At 42.9% G+C, this 12,061-nt stretch overlaps 1 protein-coding gene across 1 annotated transcript in view; it reads right to left on the minus strand.

The window, feature by feature from the left end:
* The window catches only part of LOC133125831 (ephrin type-A receptor 3-like), a 149,368-nt gene that overhangs the window by 58,857 nt on the left and 78,450 nt on the right, over positions 1 to 12,061 (minus strand). Inside the window, exons 5-6 of the mRNA XM_061237500.1 lie at positions 10,962 to 11,297; positions 4,305 to 4,417 (exon numbers count right to left, since the gene is read on the minus strand). Coding sequence (XP_061093484.1) covers positions 4,305 to 4,417; positions 10,962 to 11,297 — 449 coding nt within the window. The remainder of the gene's footprint in view (positions 1 to 4,304; positions 4,418 to 10,961; positions 11,298 to 12,061) is intronic.

The raw sequence follows: 12,061 nt of genomic DNA on the forward strand, positions 1-12,061 counted from the left end.
CACACGACTGGATTTGAGCCACCACATCACAGCTCACAACAAGCATTCCACTGGTGATCTACACCACCAACACACCCTTTTGGATAGCTTTATTCTCACTGATTCTGCTTTCTTTCTCCAATTCTGGGATTGCTAATCACATGGCATTCATGTACATATAAAAAGGAGTTTAAACTGTGTTATATACAGTAAAACAAACAAGAATCATGGACAGTCTGGCAATCCCGATTGGAACAATCAATTCTACTGTCATGGATTGAAAATCAGCAAGTCCATTCAATCAGCCTCACATAGGAGACAATCTCCAGAGATGCAGGCGATCAAATGAATCAAAGCATTTTGGCTCCCAAAAGCAAAGAACTATAATTGGTATAGATTTGTCATTGATTAATGAGGAACTTGGCTAAAATAGCTCAAAGTTAATTCTTCAGTCCTAAGAACACCATTTGCTTATTGGTTAATACCTTCATTTGGCATTTGAATTATGAGCCACATGTCAATACTTTTCCTATAAAAAACTCTTAGGCAGTTCGATTTTCAGTTAAATGTTGGTTTTTTCATTATAGCAACGGGCACAGGAAAGCAAATAATGTTTGGATTTGTCACAAACAGTGGCCTACTTAGAGAGAGTGCCTTCATCCTTTTACCTAGAATGGGATACCTCATTTCAGGCTATCCCCATCACATGTTCAAAAAGGAAGAAGGGAAATATCTGTGAAATTTCCCACGCCTCCTCTGCCCAGCTGCCCAGAGACTGCAGAAGAAAGGAATGTGTCAACTGCTCTGACTGCACCGACTGCGCATCAGCCAGTCAAGCGTGGCAGCTCGCATACATCAAACGGCGTAGGCGTGCTGCAGCTGCCATGGACGGCCTTGCCAGGGTTCCCATCTGTCCGTTAAACCTTCCCATCATCGCCTGCGCATAGCAGCCCATCCCTACCCACCTCCAACCTCTCCTTATGCAGCTATGGGGAGGGCTGGCATTTCCACATGCCCAGTTGGGTTTAATGTCAAATAATTCATTGTAACATGCATAACCGTACACTTCTACAACATCATTACATTTCTACTACATCACGGCAATGTTAAGGGAGCACATGCTTGAGGTTGCATGTACTTTATGAATTAAAGCTAGGGGGAAACAAACTTAATCTATGAGAGGGCTACAATCTGTAGGGGCAGCTCAATAGCCATTCGACCCCTGATCTGTACACATATTTTAATAAAGATGTTTCAATCAACATACATGCAATATGTAATATTGGCTTTACCGGACAGAAGAATGTGTACATAAATACATTTAAAGTCCCATCCATTAGCGTAACCTGAACAGGGTCGCAGGGGGGCTGGAGCCTATCCCAGCATACATTGGGTGAAAGGCAGGAATACACCCTGGACAGGTCGCCAGTCCATCGCAGGGCACACACACCATTCACTCAGACACTCATACCTACGGGCAATTTAGACTCTCCAATCAGCCTAACCTGCATGTCTTTGGACTGTGGGAGGAAACCCACGTGAACACGGGGAGAACATGACCCGGATACGAACCCAGGACCTCCTTGCTGTGAGGTGGCAGTGCTACCCACTGCACCATCCGTGCCGCCCTCACGTTTAAAGTCAGTTTTCTTTTTTTTTCTGTCATATCTGTCAGTTTTGGCTGGGCATACCTCTTGCTTCCGGCCGTGGAATGCACTTGGATTGCACCCACCTGGGGGTTCAACTCGAGGGACCTGTTTTCTCTTTCCGGTCACATATTTTTGCTACACTGATTGGCTGCTGCCAGAAACCCTGCGGGCACATTTTTTTTGCACTCCTGGGTCATAGATATATGCCCAGAAGTTCAAAGAGCCTTTGCTAGAGAGGAGACTGCCAGTCATTGGTTTACAGTGGGTGTTTGATTGCGATTCTGATGCCAGCAGCAGCCTGGAGCCGTTTGTCTCCATCACAGATAGTATGCTAAGTCATTTATTTATTTCATGTTTAAATATTTATTTATTTAGTTTAGCCATCTGAAATGGCTGGACTTTGCTTGCCTTCATCACAAGCTAATAGTGCATAATATTTGGAGCTACAGCAGCTTAACTGGCTAAACAACCAACCAATCTTATTTTGTGTAGGCTGCTCACTAAACAGATACCATAGTTTTATCTTGAATACACTGGTTTATAAAAGCAAGATGCCGGCTACTGTGTGCTGCCAAGACTTATTCAGTCAAAAATCAAAGACTGAAATTTATGTAAGTATTCAGACCCTTAATTCTGTTCTTTGTAGAAGCCCCTTTGGCAGCAATGTTCGTTTGCCTCCTAAACTCGACAGCTATGTCCTATGGTAACAGACAATTACAGGATTTGGATTTGGCAATAAATAAACCTGTAATTGTACTGGCTAACGGGGCTCTGGTTAACCTAATTATTAAATAAAGTTGTTTGTTTGTGAGAAAGCGTTAGATTGAGTAATCCTTTTTGGATAGCTTTTTGGCTACTTTGGGCATGTTTTATAAAAACATTCTCTCATACATATGAAAAAAACTGTACTCTGTACTCTTCATGTACATGTGCTGACATAAATTTGTCTCAAATTTCAGAATGGTGCAAGCCTCTTCTTTCATTTAAATCTTCAACCATGTGTGTGTAGTAAATCATTTTTGAGATATTTACAGTTTTATAGGACTAGTACAAAATAGGGGAAAATGGCCCTCCAGGGGGTCAAAGTGGAAAGGGTTAAATAGTCAAATCAAGACATTTCAATAGTTTTAATTCATATTTGCATGCAATTATTATAGTATGGGTACTGTATTTTAATTTCCAATGCCAGTTTGGTACAGATTTTGACACACTCAAAATTATTTGGTTTGTCGTTATGGAAAGAAGCAAGAAGCAGTGTTGAGCTTAGCATTAGCAGAAAATGGATGACGAATACTACAGTTGAAAAATACTTTAAATTGCGAAGAATAACCTATTTTCAAATGTCAAACAAATCAAAAACACTCTCCAGGATGTGCCAGGCATAGATGTGTCAAAGGCTTAAATAGAGAGAAGACTACAAAAGCAGAACCTCAGAGGGTTCACTGCAAGATTCTTACTACTGGTAAGCTTCAAGAACAGAACAGCCAGGTTAGAGTTCACTAAAAAGTAAATTTAAAAGAACAGTAGAGTTCTGGATCAAAGTCGGATACAGGATGAGTATTAACCTGTACCAAAGCAATGGAAAGAGGGACGTGGAGAAAGAAAGGAATTGCTCATATTACAAAGCACCCTCTCCACATCTGTGAAACATGGCGGAGGTAGTGTTATGGCTTGGGCACCTCAAAATATATAAGAACTGAGGGCAGCTTCCACTAACCAGTTCCATGGAATTCCTATTGAGGCTGCTCATTGGCACTTGAAGCCAGTTCATGGATGCTGCCATGTTTGAATATGGGGCTTTTGGCACCAGATGCACAAAGGCACTGCGTACCTAAACAATGAGTGTGCTTGTGTATCTGGTGCCAGAGGCTTACTAAACTGCAATACCACTGGAGTTTGTAAGCTTTGCCTGCTTTGGATCTGGCTCACATGACTCAAGATGGGGTTTTGAAGTGTACAGAAACATCTTATCTGCTCAGATCCAACCAAATCTCTCCATACTCAATAGACGATGCTTCATGTTGTAGCAGGACCAAGGAGTTTTTCAAGGTCAAAAAGTGTTTGGCATGTTCTTATTTATTAACCTTTATTTGTACAGGGTAAGATGACTGAGCACACATGCTCTTTTGCTGCAACATGCTGTTAATCCCCCCCCAAGTAGCCTAACGTACGTGTCTTTGTATGGTGGGAGGAAAATGGAGTACCTGGAGGAAACCCACGCAGACACGGGGAAAACATGAAAGCTCCACACAGAAAGGCCCAGGCCAGGATTTGAACCCTGGAGCTTCTTGCTGTGTGGCAACAGTGTTATCTATTTTGCCACGGTGCCAGGTAAGGTCACGCCAAGTAACTGGTCAAGTCAATCACCTGACCAAAATCCTAGTGAACATCCATTTCACTCAATCTGTCCAATTACTATCCATGTTTCTTTTCAAATCCAATGTGCTGGAGTGCAGAGGCAAAACAACAAAAATTGTGTCACTGTCTGAATACTTACGTACGACTGCGTGGTAACTTATCACCATGTCAATGGATTCATTCTCTAAGGCACAACAAGCATGTGCGTCTCAACTACATGCAACATGGAAGTAATAAGTATTGCCTTAAACAAGGGTCAAAGGTCGCTGAGTAGGCAATCAGTGAGCTGTGGAAATCAGGGGCCCCAGACCGACTGACCTTCTCGTAGTAGATGACCTCGTACTCCACAATGGCCCCGTTGGCCCTCTCTGGCCCCTGCCATGTGAGAGTGATGCTGTCTTTGCTCTTCCTCTCCTTCAGGATCACACTCACTAAAGGGAGAAGAGGGGAGAGAAATAGGAGACAGATTATGAGATGGTTGAGAGAGCTTTATTAGGGGTCCAAGAACAAATAATATTATTGGACCAATAAAATGCGCCTGACTAGACTTGCAAATGGACAGAACTCGGAGTCAATAGCTTGAAAAAACACAGCCCCTAAAAAATAATTTGTCATTGAGCATTGTCAGCCATTTTTCCAGTTGAAAACATAATTCTGAAAAAATCAGAAAAAGTCTGATTAGTATGCGATTTGGAAGATGAACACTTTGTTTAACTGCCTAACTACTTTGTGAAGGAAATGTTTCTACATTCAAAGATGGAAATTATTTTAAAATTATTGTTATGGAAGTTAGCATACGATGTTAAGTAAGCACTTTAATTCTTGGTCTGTTTAAACTGCTGCACTGCCTGTTTGTTGTTATTATTATTATTATTATTATTATTATTATTATTATTATGATAATTATTATTATTATTATGACTTATCACTTGCTACTTATAATTCATTGTATTATATCAATATACTTATTATTAATATTATTATCATTATTATTGTTATTATTATACCATATTCTTTTTTCTCATTGTACTAATACAATACTGTTGATTGTGCTTGTTATTAATTAGGCTTTTGACAATATGTACGGGTAATCATGCAAATGAAGCATTCTGAATTGAAATGAAACTTGAAGATGAAGAGGGCAGGGGGGCATGAGAGAGAGAAATAGAAATGAATAGAGGGAGGCTTGGAGAGAATCAGAGATGGGGAGGGAAAAAAGAGAATGCCAGAAATGAGGAGGGGGATGAAGTGCATAAAGCAAGGAGGGAGGGAAAGGGAGAGAGACAGAGAGGTTGATTGAAGAGGCTGATTGATCACAGCTGTAAAAGAAGCAGAATTAATCACACTGCTAATTAAAGAGCACAGAGTGGGGGCAGTGCAGTTTTCTTCAAAAGACAAAGTCGCTGCCTTTGAAGCAATCCACTTCTCCAGGAATGGCCGAGGAGAGGAGGAGGAAACAATCACAACTCAGCTCAATCCCGGCTATGCTAATGAGCTCCGAGTCAGCGGAGCGCCGACGCTTGAGGAAGCCACGGGAGGAGACGCTTGCTGATGTCTGCAGGTTTGTCACCCGGACGCGCCTTCCGTCGCGTGCTTCCAATGTCGCCGTGGGGTGGTGGCGGTGCAAAAGTCACAGATGCTAACGAAGGCGTCAACGCGTGAAGACTCGGCAGCAGATGGGGTGTTCCGGTTTTCCAAAGAGGAACAGATATCTGCCACCCTTTGCTGTAGTAGTCTTGTATAATTGTTTACACAGACCTGTCTGCGCTACTCTGTCATCTGTGGGTCAGAACACACCAGCGCTGGCTACCGAGGGGCATGGTCTGCAGGCCCACTGGTTAGAACCCTGACCACTTACACAGTGCTTTTTAAGGAGACACAAATATGCTTTGTAGGTAAATTGAGAGACCAGGCCAACAAGCATGCTGACGTAGAAACTCTCCAGTGGTAAGAGAAGAACATTAACCAGAACACACTTGGCTTCCTCCGAGCAGTGGTAGGTTTATTTTAGCTTGCCATTTAATTTTGGTTGGCGCTGCTAGCTATACAGCTAGCACTAAGAAGAAGTGATTACTGCTGTGAATGAGTGAGTACTGTGTCTGCACTGTAGCGAAGTCTGGGAAATGCATTGCTACAGTGCTACATGCTCAGTGGTGTGGCGACAGGTAGTATGGTGATTGTAGAACCAGAGCTGATGGGGTTACTTTAGCAGATGCAAACAAGAGACGCAAAAAATAACAAGAAAAATGCAAAGTACACCTCCCACACACACTCACACATACATACACACACACACACGCACGGTCACACACACACACGCACGCACACACACACACACACGCACGCACACACACACACGCACGCACACACACACACACGCACACACACACACACACTCTCTATCTCGCAGGGTCTTGTGAAAGGCAGGCACCGCTTTATGCATATGTAAATGTGCTGCCGCAGAGATTGGAGGCTGGGAGAGTATACCGACACGATGCCCGCCCCCTTCGCCAAGGTTACCAAGGCTGCTACACCACGCGCGGCTGTGCTCTTCAACTGAAGGCTGTTTATCTTAAAGCTGCGGTCCCCCTCTGCCATTTCATTGACAGTGCCACCGCCCCCCCACCCCCCACCCCCTCCGCACTCCACAGAACCCGTGGCAGCAGTCTAAGGGAAGGGGGTTGAAGAGATAAGTCACTTCTCCACCAATAAAATGCCCAAAGAAGTCCTCGGGCTCAAGAGCAAAGGCCGCAGCACGTAAAGAACAGGGGTTTTCTGTACACAGCAGCTGCCAAGTGCTTAAGTGTTTTCGAAAAAAGGATGATGGAAAGATCAACCTTCAAATCCGAGAGGAACAACTGAGAAAACGCCAAGCACCATAGCGGAACAGTACAAGTGCTCCCAGTGTCAAAGCGAAACTCAAAATTGAAGTGAATTGTGAATGTGAATTGCATACCACAAAGAAGAAGAAGAAAAATAAACCTCTCACTGCAATCTAAACCAGGCAGGCACATACACTACAGTACATCACATGCATTATGAGTTATGCTCCAATCATCCACCTATGATTTTCAGACAATCGCCCTCATTCACTATTCACCATGAAAGGTGAGAACAGAGTGTAATACAAGGACATGTTCCTTCCAACGGTGTGCAACGTCTTGCAATGGCCTTTTCATACGCCGTAGTATAAAATTGCACCAAAGTCAGTCTGTCCGCCCGGCGGTTTGCGACAGAGTCAGGGACGTGCACTCCTTGTGGCGAGGGGACGCCACGATTCCCCAAAAAAATCAAAATAATTATAGACCAATTGAAACCTCTTCAACATTTGCCATAATAAATTAAATGCAAAAATGCAAAAATAATAGCAACTTGCGGAATTAGCAGGCTGCAGTTTAAAACTGTATGTTCCATAAAGCATCAGGACAGGTTGGCAGGTTTGCAGCAGCTGTTGCCAGATCCGTGGTCTTCACGCCAAATTATGCTATTTGTAAAGTTCAGTTGCGGTTGAAAAATTCACGGTCATGGGTTGCGGATTTTTGGGCTGGTTAGACACCGTTGCACTGAAAAGGTGTTGATTTGAGAAATATACATCTATTATTTTTACTATTATGAATATAATTATTATTACAGTTAGAACTATTATTATTATTATTATTATTATTATTATTTTACACAAATTAAACTTGGCAAACGTTGACATATCGGCAAGAGGGGTGCATGTGGGACGTGCCTCCCCCTGCTCCGCACTGCCAGACAGTGAGACGAGAAAGAGCGCAAATATATATATATAGATATATATATCATTCAATCACACAGTCTGTGTCTAATTCTGAATTGCCTCATAATATTACAGTTGTGAAAGGAGACATTATAGTACATTTTATTTAGCAACCGCATTTATCCAAAGCGACAAAACAGACAATGAAAGAATTCCTTCTTTCATTGTCTGTTTTGTCGCTTTGGATAAATGCGGTTGCTAAATAAAGTTTTTCGTAACATAAAAAATGGAAGGAAAGATCTTTTTAAATAAGAAAAATAAGAAAAGGTTGAAAGGAATATACACTCACCGACTACTTTATTAGGAAACTTTTTACTTTATTACGCCTACTTATGCATGAAATTATCTAATCAGCCAATTGTGTGGCAGCAGTGTAATGCATGAAATAATTTAGATACGGGTCAGAAACTTCAGGTAATGTTTATCTTAACCATCAAAATTTGATCCAATTGACTTTGACCGTGGAATGATTGTTGATGGCAGACAGGGTGGTTTGAGTATCTCAAAACTGCTGATCTCCTGGGATTTTCACGCACACTAGTCTAGTGGAGTTTGCAAAGAATTTTGCAAAAAAACTAATTCCAGTGAGCAGCAGTTCTGCAGACAGAAATGTATTGTTAATGAGAGACGTTAGAGGAGAATGGCCAGACTGACAGGAAGGTGACAGTAACACAAATAACCACACATTACAATAACAGTGGTATACAGAAGAAGTGAACACACAACGCATCAAACCTCTAAGTTGATAGGCTACAGCAGCAGAGGACCAATAAGTCAAATAAATATGGAGCAAACAGAGATTTTTAGGTGAGGACTGAATAGCTAACATTAACATTAAGGTTGCCAGGTGGCAAATAGGCTAAATATGGGCAAAAATACCCAAAGGATTGAGATTGAGGGTTGAGGATTGGGAGAGGGAGAAATGGATTATGCATGCTGTGAATGCAAGCTGCTAAAGTGCACAAATAGTGCACAGACCTGACGCTTTGCATTGTGTCTTAATAGTTGTCATTGTGTGTGTGTGTGTGTGTGTGTGTGTGTGTGTGTGTGTGTGTCTAGTCCTTCCCGAAAAGCACAAGCTGGGGAGAGAAATAAGACTAAGAAAAGAGATGAGATGAGGCAGAATAGCTTCTGGTTGAGTCCACAGAATTCAAAGAAATTCTAAAATGCACAACAAATTGACTATGGGTGTAGCTTCTTTTTAGGTAAGTTACTGGGAGGGTCCACAGAAATAAAATAAATTCTAAAGTACATATTGAGTTAAGGTTTTTGTCGTGAGCATAGTTTCTTTTCAAATAGCATAGCAGTATTCAGAATACTTGCCTCAATAGCCAACATTTGGCTGTTAAAACAAAAACGTAAAAAAAGGAAGGACAATTACAAAAACCTGTTCAAATATGATCTCTTTCATCCATTTAAAAGGCCTAAATGGAACATTATATTTGGGCTAGTTTGAAGTCATTTGGGGAAGGTTTTCAGCAGGTTTTCGGCTGGAAATATGAGCAGGACCTGGCAACCCTGCCCGTGATATCAGAAGAAGAACTACACTTTTTTTGTTAAAGAAGAAATCACAAGCAACATTGTTGGAAACAAATCCCCCAACGAATGCTACTGCTAGCTAGCAGGATAGCTGCAAAGAGGTGGTGGACGGACTGCTCTGTTGCTTCATACAGCTGAAAAAGGCCTCAGCCAACCCAATGCGGTGGATAAACACTCATTCCAAGCTGGCTGGTATCAAATTCTAAAAGCTAGACAGCGGCTTGAATATTGAGAGAATGCGACCACATGTTTTGGTTATTTGCATCTAGTTTAACTGCATTTAATGGCGCTGCTTTCATAACGAGAGGGTGTGCTAATTGGAAAATTGGTTTGCCCAAAAAAAAGACACAGCAGGGGATCGACATAATACAGCAACATCTGAACTCCGTTGTAGTGCCGTCTTCACAAGAGGTTGATTTACAATTCCTGTGCACGCCCCTGAACAGGATGTTCAATGTGCCATGGTTTCTGTTTAAACAAACTATTCCTAACCTTCCCTCGAAAAACATGAAAGCATAATTAGATGTGAAAATGATTAAACGTCTGTTATTTGCATTTAACTATTTGCTTGCACCTCTTCAACATTTAAAAACTTTCAGAATCTCAGGTTCTCAGAATCATGGCTTCCAGGGTCAAGTATTTATTTATTTATATATTTATTATTTGGTGTCTCCAATCCCATCCCATCAGGAGTCGTGCAAGCAGTGACCAATGCTATATATCCCAATTGACTATATCCCTTTCATACTCCTGAGAGACGCAAAGACAATTATTTGCCACTCCCATGGGGCTGCTGGCCATAGTCCGCACTAGTACGACACTCTTGAACTGCGAGTGGCACTTTACCAAGTAAGCGACCAAGCAGTCGCTCAGTCATTAACAGAGGTTTGGCAGACACAGCTAACTAGTTAACCAGCAAAACATGTACTGCAGTTGGCTATATAATACATTATTATGTAGCCAACTGCTACATAATACATGCTACATAATAATGAATAATTATTAGTTAGCACTAAATGGAGTAAGTAGCCAAGTAGCTGCAATACTTTCTTACTTATTATTGGTAAATGTATCATAATTTCTGAGTTTCTGAGTGAAAACATATGTATTCCAAAAGGGTATGTCTTAGCAGGGATAGCCATAGGCATAGGGAAATGTCATATATCAGCTTGCAACAGTACAAAAAGTTGTTGCAGACAAGCAACTCTCTGTTTTGCCCCGCTGAACCTCCTATGATTGTCGTAGTTTATTTGCTTACAGCTTTGCCTTGGACAAGACACAAACAAAATGATTGGTTACAGCTGGAAAAGTGTAATCAAATCAGCACAATACCCATTCTCTCTAACCGAGTAACAGCTGGCTAGAGTGAACAAACCAGCCCCAGACTAAATAGCTGTCTCAAAAGGAGGCTTCCAATGTTAGTTTGTTCCCAGACAAGCAGAACTTGGCTTGAGGGGCTTCAGTTACCAAGAGAACCTACACGCCCTGGCGAAAAATCCAGCTATGACCAGCCTCAAATATTAGCTACCAGCTGTTTCAAAACATAGCTTGAGCTGGTCAAACCATTTTGAGTATGGAGCTGATCTGAATTGGTCAACCAGCTACCAGCTGTTTCAAAACCTAGCTTGACCTGTTTTTTCAGCGAGGTTACCCACCTGTCTGGCTGGTGGTGATGTTGACGGAGACGAGCTGGCGGGGATTGGGGCTCAGGTCGGACACGCCGTTCAGAGCCTCGATGCTGAAGGTGTAGTTGGTGTGGGGCAGCAGGTCTGTGACCTGGACCTTGGGGAGGGACAGGCCGAACTGACGGGGGATGAAGTGGGGCCCACTGCCGCAGGGGCCGCACTTCCTGCCGTCCTCCGGGCACTTCCTGCAGTGGACGCTGTAAGTGACGTCCCCCCGGCCGCCGCTGCCCCGGGGCGGGCTCCACTCCAACGTCACAGAGGTCTCGTTGATGGTCGACATGGGGCTCTCGGGGGCTGAGGGAGGTCCTGCGTAATGCACGCACACACATGCGCACACACAGACACGCACACGCGCACGCACACACACATGCACACACAGAAACACACACACACGCGCATACACACACACACGCCCGCACACACACACACACACATATACGCACACACACACACACACATACACACACACGCACACACACACACACACACACAGGGAGAGAAAAAATAGGGGCAACGAGAAATGGAAATGATGAGTAGAGCTCACACTGGCTGTAGCAGGCCTTTGAGCACACAGTGATCAGTAGAGCAGTTCAGCCGAGGAGCTGAACACCATCTTTGACATACTTAACGCCCCTTAGGTCTGCTGTGTATAAAGCACTTAGTTTTTTCTCAAGAAAACACATTTATCAAGGTTTGCCCCCTGACCAACCAGGTGCAGGCCACACACATAACAGCACACATGCACACAATCACATACAGACATGTGTATGCATAAGAAAATGCTCAAATAGCATGCCACATACATGCAGGCACACACAAACAGACACTAAGAGACACACACATAGGCACACGCACAAACACACACTTGCACACACTCCCACACGCAATCACATACAGACGTGTGCATGCATAAGGAAATGCTTAAACAGCATGCCCGTACATAAACACACAGGCACACACAAACAGACACACACATACACACACATGGGCACACACACGCACACACAAACACACACACAAACACAATCACACAGCCACAGTCACATACAGACATACATACATACAAAAAT

Source organism: Conger conger, chromosome 4 (assembly GCF_963514075.1).
Source record: "Conger conger chromosome 4, fConCon1.1, whole genome shotgun sequence".
NCBI classification, from domain to species: domain Eukaryota; kingdom Metazoa; phylum Chordata; class Actinopteri; order Anguilliformes; family Congridae; genus Conger; species Conger conger.